Below are 24206 nucleotides of genomic sequence, written 5' to 3'. Positions count from 1 at the left end.
ATTCGCCACGCCGGTTCGCTCTCGCGCTATCGCACTCCACGAGTCAGTCGCGAGACTTCGCCTCTCGACTACCTCGTTCTTGAACCTGACCCCGAGACCAATACACATCGCGGCCACGCCGATGCCAATAAGTGCCGGAAGACGGCGCGGGAACGCTTTTAATTGATTTACGATCCCTCAAATCCGATCAGGCGCGGGACATCTTAATCGCCCGTTTCGCGAGTTAATTAGCAAGGCCGTCGGTCGATTCGGCAGATTTATTTCCGAGTTCCGGCGATACTTTATCGAATTCGAATTAGCCGAACCGCCCTCGCCCTCTCTGCCCTCTCCTCCTGCAGTCGACGGCCGGTCGCGTGCAAATTATTTTACTGGAGACTTTTTGTTAACTCACCGTCGTGGTGATAAGTAAGTTTCTCGACACGTTGGTGTGTACATTGTATTTGTTCTTATATATTTATTATATAAGTTGTATTTATATTTATTTATATCGTGTTGGAACTTCTTCTTTATCCTTTCTTCATCCTTTTCTTCGGGAAAGCATGTGCGAATTTTAACGACTGCGCTTCCGAATGTTCGAACACGTCCTCAAGTTAATACGCGAACGCTCGAAAGCGTCCTCAATTTGCTTAAATCCGCAATTTGCAGAAAAATGGAGAGTGCGAGAGGTAGAGGGTAGGAGGGAAGACTCGCTGCAAACTATCCGGTTCACCGGACGGTGATTCGATTGCCTCAGCAAAACTTTGACGATCATCGCTCGCGTTGACTGACAGCGCGAATCAAGCAGATATTATCGCGCTGCGTGCGAGATATCACAGATCTGTACGGAGATAAATTACCGCGCGTAACGAGGATAATCTTTATAAATAGTTGCAAAACGAGTCGGAAACGAGAACGCTCGTCTCTTCAGCTCTACTTTCATTGTTCACGCTATATAAAAAAAGAACGAGCAATCGGCGTAACTCGATTAAAACGAACGAGTTAAACGAACTTAATTTCAGGGTTGCGGCGAGTTGGTTGCCCTGATTTTCTCCAGCAAAATTTTCTCATTTCTTGCTTGTGTGAAACAAAGTTAAATTTTCATTCGAGGCAATCTCATAAAGCTGACTTTACATATTATTGGGTAATAACATTATTATTTATTTATGTATCGACTCATTTAATACACCTTCTAGCCAAAGGTGGAGTTATTTATCTTACGCAGTTAAATCCAACCATTTGGTTTGCGTTGCAAATTTCATTCAATCGAACGATCTCATAAAGCTGACCGCGTATTACTGAATAATACGTATTGACGTATAATACGTATTATTGACGTATTATTGAATAATAATATTATTAATTTATTTATCTATTCGTGTGCTTATCGATTTATTTACTTAACTTTCTAACCAGAGATAGAGAATTACTTATGTGTCATGCAATTGACAAACTACTTGCCAGTTGAGAATGAATCCGTATAACAATTTTACACATGTCTACCGTGACAACTCGTCACCGTTGATGAAATTCCCCAGTCAAAAATTCCACGTCGAACCGCGTTGGCCTGATTCGGAAACGTTATTCGATTCCGCTCAACCACGGCTGTAAGGAATTGTTCGTAATCCTGACGTAACCCTGATTCCTCCGACCCGACTTCTCCGTTCGATGTACGCATTTTTCACACGCGTACGTTGCACGTTGTACCCTCGGCGATATTATATTATAACGAGATGACGGCGATGGCGCGAGACCATCGTGACTATAAGATTTAATCGTAAGCAGCAATGCGTGCCGGCTGTATAAGCGACCCGCTGATCGCCGTCCGCATGACGTGGTCGTGCCCTAAGCGCGGACAAGTGTAGACCTCGTGAAGCCGAAGCAATTCAGACACGCTTGAACTACAAACGGGTCACGTTACCTGGGAATCACGGTTCATCGCACATTCATCTCTTCACTCCCCGCACACTGCGAGCCGGTTCGCTTCTCCAGCTGCCTGGCGGTGTTGACTTCGCGCGAAATGAACTCAGCATACATCAGCGTGCAAATCTGATGCGAACGGGCCGCGATGGGAAAAATCCCTCCATTTGAACCGTGGATGTTTCATCGCATCCGTCTCGGTTCCACGTCGCGGCCACGTTCAACGGAACCAAGACGCTACGTCACAACCGTTCAGGAAGATATCTTCTTAAAAAGATCCACATTCGGACTCGACGTCGTCGCATTCCACCCGTATACGTCTTCCATGTGAATTACGCGTATCTCTGTGACGTCGAGCGTACTTCAAATTCCTTCAAGCCGACTCTCGCTCGAAAGTCCGAAACGATCTGAAGCGATATCCAAAATGCTGCTACTTCAAATGGCAAAAAGGTAAATGTTCCGCTCAGGCTTAGAGTGGATTTTGACTACAAATGTTTCAATTAATTAGAATGAATACGTTTTTGTGACGTTAGAGAGAGAAAGAGAGAGAGATATTCTTCAGTTGACTATTATTATTAAGGAGGGAATTACATGCGGAAGGCCGTTTTCAAGGTTATTTTTACGAATTTTTTTAACAAAAACGGTAAAATCAATGGACTTAAAATTTTCACAGTGTATTCATTAATGTTCAAAGTATAAAGTAAATTTTATTGAATCGATCTAATTTGTAATTATAAATAAAAATGTAGTGATCCGTTTGTGAACTTTATGTTTGCTGTTGACATAATACTTCTCATTACTCTCATTACTCTGAAACGAAAAAATGAGAAAGATTTTTAAAATATACGGTTGCCATTATAGTTCGTACTAAATTAAAAGCAGTGAAGCCAAAGAAAAATAATGACTGTACAAAAAATAATATCGAAAATGAAACTTTTTTCAACTTGTAATCATGTTTAAAAAAAATGAATAAAATAAAATATAACTGTGTTCGAGGTAGGGGCATAAACTACATGTCTACTGTATATTGTGTAAAAATTTCAAGTTATTCGGTTCAGTAATTTTTGCGTAATCATGTCGACAGTTTAAGAAAATGGTGTTTCCAAATAAACGCGTTTAAAGTTTATACGTGTATCTTCCATATAGATAGTAAAAAATTGCTTTTATACTTTGAACATTAATGAACACATTGTGAAAATTTCAAGTCCATTGATCCTATCGTTTCTGTTAAAAAAATTCGTAAAAGTAGCCTTGAAAACGGCCTGCTCCGCATATAATTCCCTCTTAAAGCACCTACAGTCGCTTGATCGCGGTTAAGAGACAGATTAACGAGAAAATTCAACAACAAAATATATTGAATAAGAAGATTGTTTGTCAATTTGGGTGAAGATGCGCTCGGCATGAATGAGAAAGTCGCTCGAATTTCGAGCGACTTCGGCACGATCACGGACAAAATTTTACTCCGAGGCACTCAGAGAGCCGGGAAAGGCACCTTCCTGAAAATCCGCACAGCCCGGCACGCCCGACGGAGAAGTCTTATTCGCACGGAATGACGGTGCATTAGCTTTCGCTCGTGCAGACATGCTTCCGGCCGCTCGTATCGTCCATAATAAATGCACATGTACCTCGCGCGTTCTTTGTCACACGCTGCAAGAAAACGCCGACGCCAACGCACCTCGCGCTCTTCCGCTTCCTCCATTAATCATCCAGCGCGAGCCGGATTTTTCGTACGTTCCGTAGCCCGTGCACTAAGTAGGTAGGCAGGCAGGCGGGCAAACGCATCTGCCTGGGAAAGGTAGGTAGATCGAAAAGGGAACAAAAAATAGAGTTCGCGAGAGAACGTCCGCCGGCGCGGGCGGTCAAGAGGGAGAGAGCGAGTTTCGCGAGATGCTGCGCCATATTGCGAAAAAAAAGGAGTCGGTCGGTACAATTCGGACCGAGTTGAACGAACTCGATTTCGGGGTTGTATACGGCGGATTAATCACCCTAACTCCTGAAGGTTGAAATTTTGCTGCCCCGTGGATCCCTCGCTCGCATAAAGCGAGCTCAACATTTCGTTCAATGAGGCGATCGTGAAGCTGGCTTAACGCGATCACAATAACACAATCATTATCGTTTGATTTAACTTGTCAGCCAGAGGTGGAACTAATTTCTCCTTACTGCGTTAAGGGTCTATTTGCTCTATTTTTTTTTCCTTATTCTAATTAGGCCATCTTAGGCCTCTTATTAGGCCATCATTGATATCAATATTCGATTTTGTATTAATTGTTAATTTGTTTCAAACTGCCTTAATCAAGTTGTGTCAATTGTATTGAATTGTTGTTTTTATTTTGCGCTATTTGTTTTACTACTGATTGAATTTTGCGGTTCAGACGCTTGGACTTAATTTGATTCTTCTCCCGTCTGCGCGCCTCGAGTGCATTCTGCGCAATCGTAGAATTTGCGTAATCCCGGAATCCTGTTCTTTCCGCGCGATTTTTTTCTCGCGATGCGAGAGAATGCACCTCGCGATGGGCGAGTCCTTCTCCCTACCCGTCTTTCTCCCTGCCACAACGACGCCATACATCTCGTTGCCCGCGTTTAGAGGAGCGCGCGCTCTCCACCGCCACGGCCTCAGCGTAATTATGAAAATCCACGTGCTTTGACCCCGCCAGTGAGTCATCGCATTCATTTTCGGAGAGAAAGAGAGAGAGAGAGAGAGAGAGAGAAAGAGAGAGAGAGAGAGAGAGAGAGAGAGAGAGAGAGAGAGAGAGAGAGAGAGAGAGAGAGAGCGAGACGCGGCTCGCCGTGAGAGCCCCGCCGTGAGGAAGAGGCTGCAGCTGGTGCAGCGCGATGCAATTGGCATCGTCCGCGTTGAATCGCCGGCGTCCGCGTTGGCAGCGCGCTTAGCGCTTCGGTTTACACGCCGATCAAGCCCGACCGGTGCGGCGTTCGTTCCTCGTGCTCCGATCGTTTATTCCAACGGCAATCATGCGCAAACAATGTTGTACCGCGATAAATTCCGTCGAAAGCGCAATTTCTATAATTCGCGGTCATTAACACACGACGCGTCGCTCGAAGAAACGTTTCGAGCAACAAAGTTCAAGTAAGGTCAGACGAAGGTCGCCGCTTCATTATTCTCTTAAAAGCAAACGCGTGAAATTTCACCCGAAAATTCCGCAATTTCGTGCGGAATATCTCGTCGAGTAATGCGTTTCTTCCGAAATATGCTTTAGCTGGGCGTGTAGAATGTGTGTCACTCTGTATATGGCGACGCTGTATTTCGAATTGCACTCGGGCGAATCGGCGGATTTTCTAATTGTCTGAATTTCTCCTTTCCTCCTCCGTTGACTTTTTTTCGGATTTTATCGCACTCGCTTCGGCGAAAAATTGCCATTGTCAAGATTACGATGCATTGATACGTTCCCTCGGACTCCTCGTGGCGGCATGTTTATGCTCGGAGTGAAATTGCAATGATGCACTCGCGGAGATCAATCGAAGTGATAATACCTGCCGTTCGCCAGTTATCAAGTGCGATTTAAAATATATATTCCGTTCGTAAGCACACAAACGCGCGGCGTTGCTGCAAGCCCGATAGAGATACCGTTACCGCGATTTTTCGCTCGCCGCTCGCTATATTTAGATCATTTGTTGTTTCAATTCCGCCGCTCTCACAGCCGCTTTATTCCCATTTTCCGCGCCACGCTTGAAATATGTATATGCATATTCGACTTCGCGCTCGCGCGCGCATGCGAGAGAGAAAGAAAGAGGTAGAGTACACGTGCGATCATAATGCGCGCTCCTGACGACTTGTTACGCGATATAAAGATTAGAGAAAACTGCGAAAAAGAGGGAGAGAGAGAGAGAGAGAGAGAGACGGAGAGAGAAAGAGAGAGAAATTTTTTCAGAGCGTAACAAAAGGTGTCGTAAAGCACCGTCAACCTTGACATTTCATTACGTCGCGTAATTTTTTGGCGGAGATAATTTCTCTCGATAAACCGTCCCTTCGAGCTCACCTTCGCGCCGATTTTTTGCAGTAAAGAGGAAAAAGTGAGGAAAGGAGGAGCGCTCGCGCTGTCACTTCTACTCTCAATCCTTGATTCAGGTCTTCGCCCTTGTCTTGGAAATATAAATAGCGGCGAGTGAGCTAGGTCGATCTCTATGCTCCCTCAGCCGAGGTCGGCCACTGCATTTCTGAATATCCGCTACTATTTTCCCCGCCGGCTCTACTTTCAGCCCTGTCAAATCCCTACATTCGATCAAAGACCTCCGCGCGGCGCGAGAAATCTGCGCGCGCACGCACGCACGTTCGCGTGCGAGCGCGTGTGCCGGTGTGACTGCTCTAATTAGTGAAATTAATTATATATTGCACTTATGATATTGCAATTATGATACGCGTATTATGTTGCATTAAATTAAATTAAATTAAATTCGCCGTCGAAATTTCCTATCTGAGGAAGGAAGAGAGAGAGAGAGAGAGAGAGAGAGAGAGAGAGAGAAGAGGACGGAAATGAAATTGCAAATTGTTCGTTCGGCAGAGTTTCGCGTTTTCCACTTTTCCCGCGAGATTTGTTTGTTAATTCAAACGCGTCACGAGGGCGCTAGTGCGCGAAATAAAAATGTACGACGCGATATCGAAGCCGGGGCTTCGACGAGCCGCGCTAACGGGTCATCATCGATCTCTCACGGCATTTTTTTCCGAGGGATTAATTGTCGAACAACGTCAGCGGTTTTCTTAGAAACTTTTTGACCCTCTTACGACACAAAGGCTCTACGTCCACTTATATTTCAGTTAGTCGATATTCGCGATACGCCCAGGACTAGCGCTGGAGTGTTCGTTCGTGTTCCGCTTGCTTCGCGTACCTTGTACCGTAAGTGCGCAATGTTATATCGCGCTAACAAACCTTCTTCTTTCGTTTTCTCTTGTTTCTTTTCGGCGTCTTGCCTCTGCCGAGGCGACACTTCACCGTCGCACGCATATACTCGCTATACGCGCCGAGACATGTAGGCGCGTTGCGGGTAGGACAACGAGAGAAACCATTTCTAAACATAGTCGGGACAAACCCAGCATTCCCGGCATCCGTCGTCGGCTAAGGAAAAAAGGAAGCGGAGTGAAAATGGAGAAACGCGAGCTAAGGGACGCGCGAAGCGGCACAAGAGGCTGCGAAGAAACGCGCAGTTTTGTCTATACTTAGCTTTCGTTACCAATCCATACAAGTCATCGAGCGTCAAATATATTTCTTTCGCGAGCTTTGGGGAATTATTCTTTCGAAACTCGTTACTCTCGACCTTTCGGAGGCTCTCCATAACGTCATTCGGATCATTGAATATTCATCTATTTTGGAAAGCTCTGGGATTTCATTTTATCATCTTCATCTCACTCCGAACAATAAATCCTCATCGCTGAATCGCTACATCGAATCACTGCGTCGCTTAATTTTTTCGTACTTTCTTTCTTTCTTTCTTGAGATGACCGCCAGCATTCTTATTTTCCTTTGTACTTGACTTTTATTCCGACAGGATTTATCTCAAAGCATAATATATAGCATATTTTAGAATTCTGATCCTAACTGATTCTTTTCAAGTATAAAATCGCTCGAAGAAATTCACTCGAAGAATAAAGTGGCGGTTGAGTCAATTGACTTCCAGTGATTTTGCGCTCATGCAGAATAAATTCTCTATTTTAAATCGTCACGCAAAAATTTTTACCCGGGATTGACTTTTAGAACACACTCGTACTCGTATTCGAGGAGAATTTTATAAGAAATGCAACTGCGAATTATTTTTCATGGTGATCGAGAACTGAGAAACACATGTCGACATTCTGATTTAATTCGTTATACTTTTGTCTTACATGCGCTGTTTATACTTTAAAGACTGAAGTTTACTATTATAATAAATTTGCTCCTCAGCGCAATAAATTCTACAGACAACTTACTTCTGTATTTCTAGAAAATAATACATTCTAGAATAGTAATTTCTAGAAAATAGGAACATTTCTAGAAAATAGTAAAATTGGGAAGAATTTATACGGAAAATTTATACGGAGGAAAAGCTATAGTATTTCCTCTGTGTACACAGACCGACGTAACAGCCTTAACATTTACTAAAAAGTATTTTGCAATTATACGAATTTTCTAAACATGAACACTTTTTAGACATTAAAGTAAAGCTACTACTGTGACAAATGTATTACTTCCATAGAATCGTCTCTTCTACTTTGAATAATCTATAAATAACAAACATTGCGTACGATTAAGAAATCTTAATAACCTAGTTGCATCAAATGTTAAAGCTATTATGCCGACTTGCGGATTAAGAATTAAATCCTCACTCCTGCGATTCCGCGAAATTTTCACGATCGCCTCGGCTAGCTTTTAGCGCCTCACTAGCTTTTAGCGCGAATAGAAATTTAGAAGGTACAGAGAAGAAAGTGTGGAGAAGAAAAAATTGAACGAAGTTACCGTTGAATATATTGATCTCATTCGTATTCGCGCGTCCACGCTCGCAGACGCGTATTGAAAAACGCGGGAAGCGTTTCGCTCGCTCCGACGTCGGTCCGAAAGGCAGTAAACAAGCTCGCTTTAGGAACGCTACAGGTCAATGAAGACAGAGTCATCCGTGATACACCGCGACAGACCTTGCGGGCTTAGCTGACTTTGAATGTACGTATATATATATGCACGTACATAATCCGTTCTCTTTGCGAGCGTAATTTATCGCGACGTTGATGCGTCATATTTTACCGCGGACAATCGTGAAAAGTCCTCCCCACGCCTTTCACGCGACGATCGCCTATTTAGATACATCCCCATTGTGCGGGATGATACAGACGGCACGTCAGAATGTCGCGCGTTAAAGCAGGAAACCACGGGGACGCTGGATATACGCTCGCGCGCAAGCTGTTTTCGCGAAAACCCGCGGCGTATATTCGCGCACTGTGACGGCGATACGTCGCTTGCTGCCGCGATTAAAACGCTGCCGCTACTGTTCGCAGTGACGCGAGCGGCGGCCTTTACTATTTCCACGATGAACCGATGACGGATTATCCGCCGGCGCTTTTCCGTCCGGCCGGCGCGCGACGCCGGCGACACGTATCGTTTTTATTTCACAGCGATACTTCCGCACGTCGCCGATATTTTTTTCCCCGCTCTCGCTGTTCGCCGAGATTTGCAGTCGCGTTGGCTCTTGCGTGAGTGCGCGAGTGCGTACGCGCGCGTTTACTCGTGGCTCGCGCTCGTGCGATTTCCTCGATTTCACGATAATCCGCGAAATTTGCACGCACGATTCAAGCCCGTGGGCGATTCAATTAAAACGGTCTGCGCTCTGTCTGTGCCTTTATAAACGCTGTTACAAATTCCATTTATCCGCGGCATCGTCAATGAAATCAATTGCCGATCTACATGAGCGGGCACGTGGAAATGCTCGGGGTTTTCCCGGATAAATTCCAATCAGAGCATCCCTTTTCTCTTTTACCAAGCGAAATTGGTATATTTTTATGAATGACCGTCAATTATTATATCAATGACTTAATCATACATTCAATTGTGTTACGTCAATCGCCAATCGGCAGGATCGAACGCCGCGTAGAAATTTTTTATGAATTTTCCAGATAAGCATATTCCGATTAAACAACCCGAATTTGCCCAAATTAAATTTTTCTACTGCGATATCCATTAGAAATGACAATTTTGTCTCAAATATAGTTTCTTTGTCTAAAATTGGATTAGTGATACTCAGAGTTGGGAAGTAACTTGTAACAAACTTGTAACGAAGTTACAGTTACAGTTATTTTTTTTTTTTGGTAACTATAACTTAACTTCGTTCCGTCTCTTTCATCTATAACTCTAACCTAACTTAGTTACATTTGTTTGATAATTAATAATTAATTTAATAGTTACTTCATACATTTCAAACTTAAGTTTCTAGCAGACCAGCACAATAACGTGATGTGCGATGCTTGATATCTAATAAGCATACAGTTATTCTGGCTGCATTTGGAAAACGCGCTATTGCATCATCTATCATTATCATTCATTAGATATAAAACAAAAATAAAATGACGCAATAGCGCTGATAGTCTTCTCTCCGAACGCAACCTGTACTTGTCTCAAAAAAACTGTACACTTATTGGACATTTTCGTCATGCGTCGCCAGTTCTTATTTGTTAACATAACCTGCGTATTTCAGTTATATAAAAAACCCAAGCAATGGATGAAACATCTCAATCTTCGGAGAAGGATTGTAAAATGCCATGGCCAGCATATGCAGAAATAGTCGAGTTACAGCAAAAATTTGGAAATGAGAACAATTGGACATTTTTCTGCAAAATATGCGCTGACAAAAATGATTCATGCAGGTAGAACTTCAACTGCAAATTTAAGAAAACATATGAATATAAATCTTTATTTATAGAATATCAATATATTTTAGTGAAAAAATTTAATTTTTGATGTTAAGATTACTTTTAGTATTTTTAGTATTTATTATCCTCATCAAATTTATTTATTTTTTTATAATTGTTATTGATAGTCTTAAAAAATAAATATAAATTGTTTATTTAAATTAATGAATATAATTTGTGAAAATTATATACAATATAAGGAATATATTGTTTTAGGAAGAGAAAAAAATCATAGGGTGTCATATCGAGCATGGTGCTTGCGGAATAATGTCGAAATTAGTCGAGTGTTTGGTTAAATAGTTACGTACGAGAAGCAATGTGTGCGATGGTGCATTATCGTCATGTAAAGTCCATAAGTTGTTTTTGGTCAAAATGGCACGGACAGAGCCATTTGATACGTTAAGCTCGGCAGCAATCTCTTTTTCACACGGCGATTTTCAAGCACTAATTTCTTCACTCTTTTCAACGTTTTCGTCGGTATTTGACGTGGATGGGACCAGAACGAGGCGAGTCTTTTACGGCTACATGACCCTCTTTGAATAATTTATACCACTTATACGCTTGTGTCTTTGAGATATAGTTATTCCCATATGTTTTCTGCAGTATTTTCAACGCATCGACACAAGAAATTTCGTTGAAAGCATAAAATTTAAGGCAAACTCTGTACGGAAGTTAAGTACAGTGATACCAACTTAAACACAAAAGAATTTTGAAATATCATAAACGCGCGTCATTTAAATGAGCAATTCCAGCTACTTTTTGAGCAGAGAGAAGGTAAAAACTTGTAGTTTCTTTTTTTCAAGAAATAATATTAGTAGATTTTTATGGGTTTTTATAGATTTAGGCATCAATACATTTATATCCAATTGTTATGTCAATGACTTATCAATATACTTAAACCAATTATCGTGTGAATCGCCGATCTGTAAAATCGAATACCGTGTAGAAATTGTTTCAGGATTTTCCCAAATACGCAAGTTCAGCTTTCGAAAACTCGTGTTTTTTTCCCTGTTTCTTTCTTTTTTTTTTTCGTAGTTAAAGTCGGTGTATTTTTATGGATGACCGTAGATGTAGACATCGAAACGTTTGTATCAATTATTACACTGTTTGCAACGGGTAATACATAAAGCATTAGAAAGCGTATGTGCGCTATTTATTTTTGTGACATTTTTAAATAGTTTCGCACTATCGATTGCACGCACTTTCACGTACAGCGTGACATTTCTCATCGGCAATCAATGCGATTTACGTCTAAACATTATACGCACTACGTGATACGACGCTTCGTGGGTGTTGAAATTCTATACTCACCATTTCGCGTTGACACCCAACGACGTTTACTCGTCTAGTGTTCAGCTTTCTCAACATCCAGTCTCCGTAACGTTTAGTCGTCGTCCCACGTCGATCGCTCTTCAGCAACTTCACTTTACTGCACTGCACTCGCGACGACGATCATTTCAACGACACTTAACGACTTAGTACGCGATTCAGTATAAAAAGCACACGATTCCGGTGCTTTGATGTCGTGAGTCATGTGTAAAAACACAAACTCTGAATGTCAGGATACTTGCGACTGGATGAAGAGAAAAAGAGAAGGTATCACGTTTCATGGGCGTTTATACTTGTCAAAAAACGAGTTTCTCGTTTCACGAGAATCTTAATTCTTAATTAGGATGATACGTATACTTGGAGGATTTTATGATAAACTATATCTTGACCAAAGTGATAGAAGTGAAAGAGTATAATGTTTTAGGTATGACTTTGGGTGATTGAGAATCGTGATGATCGCAAAATTCATCTCATGCGAAATGAATAATCATGAATTCCAGTTATAGAATAGCATACTTGTGACGTGCATTTCACACGATTTAAAGCAAATTGGAAGGGACAAATTGAAAAGAAAATACATTAAGAATTATTATCTTTAAGAAAGAAATATATATTTTAGTATCGATATTTTAGTATCTAATAAATAAAACGGTTATATAAAAAAAAACGATTCTTCGCTTGTCTCGAATAGTGCATTTCAGAGGACACAAACACGTATGTGCAAAGGCCTGGATTGAGAAAAAAATGTTGATTATTTATATTTTGTGACTTCAATTGCAAAGTGAAATAATTTCAGTTTGAAAAGCGGTTTTTATGACAAATGTTAGCGTTATCGATAATAATTTTAGGTGTGTATTTTCGCTATTTCGTTTTTGTTGAAACAGACAATAAGACCGAAAATAACTGTAACTTATAGTAAGATTAATAATTTTTTCAGTATACATGACATCTACAATCTAAGAAGATCTATTTATGATTTATTTATTTATTATATTTTTATTTATTGCATTGCTTTCGAGGTCGATGAGGTCTTGAAAACATCTGCTACGTTAAAACTTTTCGTGCTCATTTTTCTAACATATTGAAATATCGGAAGTTTAAGATCAACTACGTTATGTACAAATCTGAAAACAGAAAACATAATATAGCCAATTAGATATGATAGTTAACAGTTCAATAAGAAATATGCACGTAGGTACAAACATTCTTTTGCGATCGTTTTAACTCAATGATATTTACATCGACAACCATGTTTCAGTTTTGGATTGCAAAGGGTGAGATACAAAAGGTCAGGAAATTTATAAACCTATCTTTCAAGCCGACTAGCTCGACCCGAATCGAATCCTCCTATAGCATTCGCATCTACCGTGCCGTCATAAAATGAACTAAAAATATAAAAAATAAATGTTTCGTCTCGTTTAATTATTAGGAGTACGATTTAGTTTGGAGGGTTTTTTTTCTCAAAAACTGATTTACTTAAACAAGATAATGAACAAATTAAAATATTTCCCTTCGTTTTCTACAAATTTTTCTCATTTCTCTGGCAAGAGATGGATTCCGCAACGATAAAGAGATTCTTCTTTGGAGTTAATTTTCAACAAATTTCCGCACTTGTTTGAAACTTGTACGAAAGTGTGTATCCTCTAGAACATGTTGCATCGACTGGAACAAATGATAATCAGATGGAGTAATGTCTGGAGAATATGTGCGGTAAGTCTTTCTATTCTAGCTCTAATATCATTTACTTCACTGATATGCAACACAAGGTCGAGCATTGTCGTGAAGAAGGATTACTTTGCGTCGTTTATTCGCAATTGGTGATTATTTTTGGTCCAATGCTCGCTTCAATTTGTATAATTGATGTCGATAATGTTCAGAGGTAAAAGTTTCATTTGGATTTAACAGTTCATTTAACAGTATACAATACCTTTTTGATCCCATCAAATACACACCAATATTTTTGAGCTGTAAATATTGCGCCTCGAAGTGGATGTTGCTGGTTGGCCTGGATCAATCCATGATTTTTTTCATTTGGGATTATCGAAGTAGATCTATTTTTCATCCCCAATAACAAGTCGATACAAAAAACTCTTCATTTTTTGTCTGGCGGTTAACGAAATACAAATGTGCAACCAGCTCGCAATGGTATTTTCCGACAATTGATGTGGAACCCATTTTCCTTCTTTGTGAATTTTTTGCATATCATGTAAATGTTTAGTAACTGTTACATAATCAACATTTAATGCTCTGGCAAATTCTGAAGTGGATTGTATTGGATTTTCGTCCAATAATGCTTGCAAATCTGCATCTTCAAGCTTTTTTCTGGTTATTTTCGATCTTAACATCGAAGCGATCTTAACATTGACATCACCATTTTTGAGTTGTATAAACCAATATTCACATGTCTTAATTGATGGAGCAACATCACCATAAATTTCTATCAGAATTCCAATTTCTCGATAATAACAATTTATCATTATAATATTTTAAGAGCCACGCAAAGCTGAATATGCATATTTATGTACACTGAGAAAAATTGTATTAAAATTAAACAAATCTTTGTTCGAATACGACTGTGAATACATTTATTTAAATTAAGCGATTATTTTCTAAAATTCAAGAAAAAAGTTTGCATTAAAAAAAAGCCTCTATATTTCATTTTAGAAATTACTCGCTTAATTTGAATAAATTTATTCACAGTCGTATTCGAACAAAGATTTGTTTAATTTTAATACACTTTTTTCATACTTTATTACTTTTTTTACTATTTTTTAGATTTAATTAGAGCAAACTTTCGAAATCTATCGATGACAGTCCGAAACTTTATCGAAGCGAGCGCGGTCAGCAAAATGTTACAGATTGCAGCATTACGTTGGCACATGCGAATATAATGGGCAACGCCAAATAACATGTCTCACGCACACTCCAATGCAGTGAGAAAAGTCGGGAATCACACGCAACGTCTGCCGATCCGTTTATCGAGGGCTATATGATGGCTCGTTCGCCAAACACCTACGTACATTATTGTTGCCGAGGTCACACGAGCGAAGTCAGCCGACGAGACGAACTTGTTATTTACTGATGTATTTTGATGTTCTTCCTATATATCGTAATATTAATATTATGCATTATTTCATAATATTCCACTGGCCCCTGACATTCAAAGCGTTAATGTCCACAATGACAGCCATTCACAGTAACCGTCAAAATGAGCAACGACTCCCGTCGAGATTGAAATAGCCACTTCGCATCGGAAAGAAGGCGACAATCAAATAACAGACCTTCTTGAAGATGGCATTCGTGGCAGATATTTACAATATAAAGTGAACTGCATAATGCGATGCACAGTTTTACATTAAAAATGGATGTAAAATATCGCTTCGCTTCGGATGCTTCTTCCGCAAAGATCGAGCAAACTATTTAAAATACTTGGAATATTTACACTCTCTTTAAATATTTATATCTGCAGAAGGGATATACGCTTAGAGAATCTCGTGCATCTTATTCAATTCTAAGGTAGAACGAAAACCAGGAAAGATCGTTGGGTAAAGGTCAAGAAGAGCAAAAAGGATCCGCGTGCTTCTCCCACTTAGAATTGCGCGTTTGAAATATTACATTTTAATTTAAATTAAGTTTTCCAACCGTAAATCATACTTTTTTTTTTCAGAAAATTAAACTGAATCTCGAATTCTAGGAAATGTCCGATGCATATGTGGCGCATTATTCATGGAAAAATCGGCGCTCCCCGACGCTGTTTCGTTCGATAACCTGGCCCCTTTTCCCGCCGCTGGGAGGCTTTCCCTTATCTCTTTCCATAGCCGCATCTAACGAACCGTCGATTTTATCCGGGTTATCGATCCATTATACGCATAGACCGATATACTCTCATGAAAGCCGCGCGTTTGGTTAACAGTATTTGGTCGCGCTAATTGACCGAGCAATTACCGTCCAGACGCAGCAGTCGTCGAGGGAGAGGTAATGTTATCCGATCGAATTTATTGTACGTAGTAAATCAGGAGCCGAGTAGTAATGTGTCATAGAGCTCATTGGTTGCAATTAGAAGCTATTCCGATAATAAGCAGAAAAGAGGAGAAAGAGAGAGCGGCAAAGGCGAAGAAAAGAGAGACTTATCCGCGAAATGGCTCGCTTCACGCGAGAACATTATTTATCTGGAATGAGCGAGAAAGCCCGCAAGGGGGCGAGCGCGAATAAAGTACGAGAGACACGCTTCGAAATTGCGACTTGAATCCAACGACGTTAAACCGTCGATATTAATTAACGTGGTACGGGTTCGCGGGGTTGCGTGTATGCTCGCAAATTAGCGATCGGCAAACGGAAAACCGTTACGGTTCCGCAGAGAGAAAAATATTCCGCTGCTGAGAGAAGCGCGATTACTCGCGATTTTTCTTTTCTTCTTTTAAGCGATGTTTATCTCCGACAAGGAATATCTTCTTAATGATAATTTTAAAACATACTTATCTCACAAATTGCAGAAAAGATCATTATCAGGTGCTCGAAAGAAACGTTAGAGATTCTCGTTTCAAAAATAAAACTAATATTGCAAGTAGAAAGCAAATGAAATTTTTGTATTAATTCGTTACTCTTGACCGAAGTACTAAACTTGCTAGGATCCAGAGTATATTTTGAGCAAATTTGATGCTTATGATGAACTTGCGATAGATTTACGGTTGTACGACGTTATGAAATAAGCCTGAAATGAAAAACGCAATGTATATTTTTTTGTGTGCGCAGTAGATTTAATTTTGCGAGCTGAGTAAGCTCAGCATACAAATGCGGTTTTTGTAACCGCAGTTTGAAAAAGGGAGAATTTTCATATTGGAAAACAAATTCTCCCATTGGTTAACACGGGTGCATTCTGAAACTCACAAAAAGCAGCGGGCAACTTTTCTGCTTGCCAGTGCATATATCCACGAGTGGATATCATCCGATGCTTCTTGTGGAGCATATCTATAGGATGTTCTTGCTTTAATTTGTTCTAAGTAGAAGAATATTTATGTAAATATATTAGATTATTGAAGGTTGGTATTTGACCAGTCGGGATAACGTGAATAAAGATCGACGTTAGTTGTCTTATGGAATTCTAATTTCTGACTGAAAATAAATGAGGCGCACGTAATATATAAATATTTTGACGAAATATCTCAAAAACTAAGCATTTTAGAAAAAATGTTTCAGAGTTTCCAAAGTTGTTCAAATAAATTAGTAGAAAAAGATGATATAATAAAAAATTGAGGTTTCCTTTTAAGAAAAGTGATGACCAGTGCATATCTCGAAAGTAACGCCATCTATAAAGAAAATGACACAGTTGTTTTTTATGCCCCCTTTGAAACCATACAACTTTTGTCTGAAACATTTTTTTCTAAAATGCTTTCAAGATATTTCGCCGTCCCAGTACTTTTTAAACACCCTGTATATTACATTATTACGTACCACACAATATCTACGTTTGGCTCTTATAATTCTCTCCGAACTGAATTTAGGTCAAATAACTGAGTGAAGCAAGTCTGAGAGATATCTACCGTATTCCATTTAAAATCATATCAGATGAAGTTCATATCAGATTACCATTGAGTTTGAAATTGCAAATTAAAAATCATAAAAAAAGATAAGAAAGCTCTAAAATTTAAATGTAAGTAAAAAAAAAAGTAAATAGTAGTGCATGATAATATTACATATAATATAAATCGTTAAAAATTTATATAAAAGTTCATGTCATAAATTTATATTAAAAATTTAATCTCGGTCGTATTTTATACAACATTATCACGTATCAATATTTGGTTTCTTTGAATCACAAAGCCTTCTAATTTTTTCTTCTAATTTCCACTTTGCACTTTTCAAATATTAACATTAATTTGATACTGTCTTTGAGTAACTTTTTTTACTACACGGGGAAAATGTTGTTGTATTAAAAAAACTGTTCGACAGTGTTATGATTGGAATAAACGCGTCTTTTTGTTTCAACAATAACATTATTAAAATCGATGTCCAAGATTTTTTCAAATAACATACGATGTATTAGTGTTAACAATGTTATTGGGTGAAGAAAGTCTACTCCAATTCTTCTGATACAACAGTATCCTTTTTTCGCGTAGATTTCACTCGAGATAAGTCTTTGTCCGCAGTTATATATTCATAACGAACGCGAAGCTTCGTTCCCGCGGTGTCGAGCGATACGTGCTCGCAAAATGCACACCGTCTCGTCGCGGTTTCTCAGTCAGTGACCCTCGGAGAGAAGTCTCGGTCGCAAATGCGGTCGCCGGAGTCGTCGTCTCGACAAGATGCGCCCTATGTAAATTTTTGGAGCCCGTGTAGCGATAGCCATCTGATAGCTATCGCAGCCGAAACCGGTGGGAGTCGGTGAGCATTAAGTGACGCGCGACCCACGGAGGAAGCACGGCTTCTCTTGCATCAGCCTTTAGGGCTTCCGATCGGTTTGACACGTACGTGGCACCGTGCTACGTGCGTTCGATATGCCCTGAAACGATATAACGTGATTCTTCACTGTCAGACGACTTCTCAATGCGGCAGATATGTACAGAGAAAAGATTGCTCGAAGCGACATGACAGAGTACGAAGAAATGCGCTTCAGTAGAAAGAAGTAGAATGTCTGGTTTTTAGGAGCGAATTTGGCTCATGAAGACCCCAGAAAGTCTTTCTCCTTCAATCAAAGTGCGTTTATTTGCGTCTCAGTGTGTCACGTTAATTCACCCAAACTTCTTCCTCCGTGAATCGTTTATATTCAACAACAAGGCCAAACTCTTTGCATTAAGGTTCTCATGACATTCACTCAACTAGAAATCAATTATAAAGTCTATAAGAGTCTCGCAAGGATGCTGGTAGCGCAGGGAGAAAAAAGTTTGATTAAATCAACACGACAATGGACGAACTAAGAAGGAAGACTTCTGGTTCTTAGGAGTTTCTTAGGAGAGTCTTAGGAATTTGAGCTTCTTAGGAGAGTCTTAGGAATTTGAGTTTGGTTCATCATGAACCGGAAAATCTGTTTCTCTTTCGACGAAAATGCATTCGCTTCGTCCGTTGTCGCGCGGATTCAATCAGACATTCATCTCCCTGCGAATAATTTCCCGCGGTAGGATAACAATGTCGATGATATATCGTGTGCGCCGAGACATTTTCCCCGGTCTTAAACGCACACGGAACATTAGTCGCCTTTCTATCGTCGAAACGACCCCGTATATTTCGCTCGCGTCATATTTTACATTCCTCCCCTCCCCGCTTAAAACGCGACGCTAATATTTTACCCTGCGCGTAACGCTGCGAAATCATTTATATTTACCGCGCGTACGCTACAGAAACCATGCCGTAAATTTCCCGCAATTTTCTTCCTCCCAATCGATAGTAATCTGCCCGAATGAATGGGGAATTTACGCGAAGTCCGCCCAGGAAGCTGCAACTTCGCGGCAAGATTGCGGAAGACTAATGGAATGTTAATCCTGATTAATTAATCGACGAGTCCGCCGCACGCTCGCGCTCCCGAGCGCGATTTCACGCGAAGGCAGCATATATTTCGCCGGTCGCCGGTTAATAATATCGTCGACACTTACCGGAAAGTATGCAACACGCATTTACTTATTGCGGGATAAAGTCGGAGGCCACTGCGCAAGAGGAGATGAGGCCGCGCTGTCTCTTGCGGTTCTTCATCTTTCCCCCCCTCTCTCTCTCTCTCTCTCTCTCTCTCTCTCTCTCTCTCTTCCTTTTCCTCCCTTTTTTTCGTCAATTTCCTCCGACTGCTACTCTCTATCCGCGGCATTGATTGATACTACGAGACGTTGCCAGGCAACGTCTCGGAGCAGACTTGTCTGTGTACACGCCGCGGTATAGAATTACGGGAGAGCTCGTTCGAAAACTCCCCTGGTAACGAGTTGCGCGTTCCATTGTACCGCATCGTCAATTCTTTAATTCGACGTGAGACGCCGGACGGAAATTTTTTTCACCGTTCCTTTCACCTCTCTTCCTTGCTTGTATGTGTGAGCGTGTGTGTGTGTGTGTGTGTGTGTGAAACGAGATCTAAGAAAGGTCTGCGGATCTCGCGGTGCGATTGGATCGTGAAATATTGAGAGATGAGATCAAGTCTCGGGAGTGGCTATCGATTCTACGGGCAATCTCCCTTGTCGATCGTTCTACACGAGCCGCTTAACACACGCATTTTCGTATCGCACGGACAGATAATTTTGCCGACGCCGCAGTAAGCGTGACTCTCTTCATAATTCTCAACTTACCGATTGAAATTTTTTCATCCTCTCCAGCGTGTCCTCAATTTTGATAAAGGGCTTGGAAGCACGTCGAGGATATCGGAAATCTTGCTTCGATGTCAAAAGTGGAGTATCTCCGCGTTAAAGTTGGCAACAGAGGGTGGGTACAGGATGTGGCGGCGATCGATTGCCAGCTGGCAAGGAACCACGTGACGGGGTGCGGTGTCGGTGACGTCATGGAACGACCGCCTTGAGCAACCCTCGCGGCAAACTGCGACTGCTGATTCATTCATCCTAATTATCTCATTACGTTTCGGGAGAACTGCGCTCTCTTTGTTCTCTTGCTCGGCTGGCTCCGCGTATAATCCGCACGCGACTTCGCGTATTCGCATAATATTTGCACTCTAACATTCTAACAGAGATAAACATGCTAATCCCCGCGTGCCGCTTGCTATTAATTATTTTTCGCGATACACACGTCTTCATTTGTGTCGTTTGGGGCAATAATATTTATTTATTACTCCGAAACAAAGAGGAATGCATATTTTTTTTCTTTTTTAGACACGTTTCGCGAGATATAACACAACCGTATGTGTGTCCGATATCCACAAATAAATATTACGAGTAAATATTGAGAGAGATCTATCAGATAAATAAATTTATATAACATATGTGCATATACATCTCTCGCATTTCGAATTTATTCAATCAGCATCGTATACCTCTTTTATTCACTGATGAAAAGCCAAGAAATAATGATAATAATCGTTCGTAGAACGCGGCATTAACTTACTTTCCACATCCATCAAGCTGCTGTAACAGGGCTTGACAGCTTCTACTATCTTAACCTTAACCTTACATCATTCTTGGTAACTGAACCTACCCTACCTCTATGAAGCCAGATCGCTGCGTTCTTGCGCATTTATACGCAGTTATGACCCACTGTCTTACTAACCCCCGCGGATGTCTTGAACTTTGACGACAACTAGGTTGGGATTGCTCGTGACGAATTTACACACGTCTAAATTAAGCAACATTATGATCGCTGGTGTTTAATAAATGAAATTGCCGCCTAGTCTATATGAATCAGTGCAGTTGTTCTCGAATGTTATACAACATATACATGCGTTCACTTGCAAAAATTTAATTCAAAAACAGTTCAAAACGTTGAAGCGTCTATTATAAATATTGACTGTATCTGATCCATACTTTTTGTTTACAGCTGTGGTGTTTACTGCAAAAGGTTCCCAATAGACTGCAATGTTTAACTTTCCCAACTTTTTCAAACGTTATACAACATATACGTTTGAAAAAGTTGGGAAAGTTAAACATTGCAGTCTATTGGGAACCTTTTGCAGTAAACACCACAGCTGTAAACAAAAAGTATGGATCAGATACAGTCAATATTTATAATAGACGCTTCAACGTTTTGAACTGTTTTTGAATTAAATTTTTGCAAGTGAACGCATTCATAACCTCGTTGGCTCTCATAAGTCAGATTTTATTTGTTAACTTCCACGGGATCCTATTTATATTTCTTTCGATAATATTTGTGCTTTTCATTCAGAATGAAACAGGCAGGTGCGTTTTGCGGCGGAAATTGTAATCTCTGGGTTTCCTCCTGTCATCCAATTTCTGACAACATCCGCTTAAGGCAATGGCGGATATATCTCTGGGGTTTAACGCCGCGCATACGCTCTGATGATCTAAAACGAGAACAACCTACTTTCTATTCAAAATATCAGGGCCAGGCTCGGAAAAGCTTGGCCAAGTTCACGAGAGAGAGAGAGAGAGAGAGAGAGAGAGAGAGAGAGAGAGAGAGAGAGAGAGAGAGAGAGAAGAAGAAGAAGAAGCATGTCGCTGGATTACCTAAAGTTACACACTCAGACTCGAAGAGTGAAGATTTATAAGCAGACTCCGTCCTTAGGAATTTTTCGATATTGCGACGATCCGCTTAATATGTATGAGGAAGGCTCAACTGGAAAGTTCAGCTATATTTAGCGATCACCGTCTTTGTTTGTTATAGGTTTTCTATCATGGGACAAAGACAGCTGTCATGTGGATCTGGAGAAAGAATTATTGGCCTTAGTAGCACAAGCCCCCGAAGGCGAAGAAGCCAGAAACGGTAATTATTTTTTCGAGCGAGAATTCGAACCGGTGTAAAAGATACCGCTTTCGCGATTCGTTTCTCACACTGCTAACAACCAAAAAAAAAACGACGACAAAAAATTCCTGGAAATACGGTATTATGAAAATTTCGATATAATGCCGGCATCATGTGTGTATATATGGATATGGGTGACGTTCAATATTAGTATCGTACACGGAGAGAATTTTGTAGCAAAAATCACTACAGAGTTTCGCAGCCGAGAGACAAATCGACGTTCTGCCTGAATTCGTTATGCTTTTGTTTGCTTTTGTTATACGCGCTGTATGTATTTTACATTGAGACTAAAGTATACTATTATAAAATTTACTATGTCCCTCAATTTGCTCCGTACAATCGTAGAGTTTATTTAATATATACATTTTCATGCTACGTGCGTAGCGTGTGATTTTTGCGGTGTAGTACAGCAGTGTGGTCTTTTGTGATTTCTTACCGTAATTTGTTTCACTGCATTATGTTACACACGGGGAAAAGTTTACAGTGAAAATTATCGTAGAATTGCCTATTTTCCAACTGGAGAGCATCAGCGTCCCGCTTTAATTTGTTATCTTCCCGTCTCACACGCACCGTTTACATTTGAAGAACTGAGCCGCCAAACAGTTTCGTTCGGCGACAGAAGTCCAAGTCTGAAAAAATGGCGAAGTTGAAGAGAATGTAATATGAAAAATAGCTCTGTCCGCTCCGCGTGTAACGAAATTTTTACGATACCACCGGTGTCATTTCGCCGCGCAACGCGCGTCGGTAAAACGAAAGAATGGGCTTTTCAGGCGAAAGGTTGATCCAATATGCCACCGAGAACCTCGTGACGGAAGTTCTCATACACCCGCAGACGAATACGCTGTTACAGTGCATTCGCAACCTTCTCGCAAGCTTCACCAAACATCGGCACATCATACACGCTGGATACACATTCGGTGGTAACGGTTCCTGGATACTGCAGGTACGTTTTTTTTTCCACACACCTCGCACGGCCGCGCAAATGAACGCTATTGACAATACGCGTCATCCGCCACGCGCGGATTCTGAAAGAGTTATCGCGAATTAGCAACACGATCAATACTGTTATTCAGGATGGAACCTTCAGTCTCGCAGACTTTCTGGATGCGTTCAGTGAACATGAGGTGCAAAGAGTCCTTCGTGCCTACGAGAATAGTGTTACCGTAGATATACATTGTGCGGGTGTCGGCGATTGGACGACGAGTCGATTATCGAAGGAGACTTGTTGCAGGTGCGTACCTCGTGCGTTTTTGCATAAAGGCGATATTTCCGATTACCTCGCCGTTCGCGCACCAGAAGCCGCCGCTGCAATCGCGAAAACACGACGTATCTGATTGAATGTGAGAAAAGCTGGACCTTTCTCGAGAACTAAATTGCGAGCGAATAAATGCAGCAACTTAATAATTTTCTTCGATCAATCTTGGAAGGGCTTCGATAAAATTTCCACTTCGGGCTTAACTGCAAGCTGATTTCGTCGCTGGGGAAAAATTGCCTATAGTTTGTTGGAAGAATATCTCGATAAATTAGAGGTTGCGAGTTCTGTCTGTGAAACACCCTGTATAATAATATATATCTGAAAAAATTATACGTGCGTTATATGATATTCAACTACATCTGATTCAGTTTCTGATTCAATTAATTAATTGCATAATATATAAATATATTACGAAGATTTATAAGTGTCAATAATCGTACGTGGACTGTTGGAAGTCTCCGCGAAAACTTGTCGATAATCTTGTCATCTCACTGCCGTGTGCCTTATCATCGTTCATCTGTTTCCAGATCTTGCAGAGTCAGAGTGAATCCCGACGATGTTCTCACAGCCGGCGTGCCGGCCATCACGAGTTTCACGAATTACATCGGACAGTATCTCGTGGCGCAAACACTGGACCAGCTCATGGAACCGTCCGACGTCGTTGGAAACATTAGATTTAGCCATCCAACTTTATACGTCTTCCCCGGTGGGCAAGGTGACGCCGCGCTTTTCGGTATAAACGGCTTCAACATGCTCGTCGACGGCGGCTTCGCCAGGAAAGCTTGCTTCTGGGACTTCACCAGGCATCTGGACCGGTTGGACGCAGTTCTAGTCACTAGGATAAATAATAGCAACATCGGCGGCATGTTCAGCGTTCTTCGCAAGAAGAAGGAGATGCACGTCTACCCTCAGATCGGCCATTTCTTCTGTAACTTAGTTGTAAGT

General features: G+C 40.8%; 1 protein-coding gene across 1 annotated transcript in view; it reads left to right on the top strand.

Moving 5' to 3' along the window:
• Window positions 1–24206, top strand: part of LOC105185081 (microtubule-associated protein futsch) — an 85558-nt gene that overhangs the window by 36571 nt on the left and 24781 nt on the right. The window contains exons 3-6 of the mRNA XM_025298627.1: window positions 21869–21967; window positions 22777–22949; window positions 23080–23237; window positions 23789–24200. Of these exons, the coding sequence (XP_025154412.1) occupies window positions 21869–21967; window positions 22777–22949; window positions 23080–23237; window positions 23789–24200 (842 nt within the window). The remainder of the gene's footprint in view (window positions 1–21868; window positions 21968–22776; window positions 22950–23079; window positions 23238–23788; window positions 24201–24206) is intronic.

The sequence above is a fragment of the Harpegnathos saltator genome, unplaced genomic scaffold, assembly GCF_003227715.2.
Source record: "Harpegnathos saltator strain DR-91 unplaced genomic scaffold, Hsal_v8.6 scaffold228, whole genome shotgun sequence".
NCBI classification, from domain to species: Eukaryota; Metazoa; Arthropoda; class Insecta; order Hymenoptera; family Formicidae; genus Harpegnathos; species Harpegnathos saltator.
This window is presented reverse-complemented; position numbering and strand designations above follow the sequence as displayed.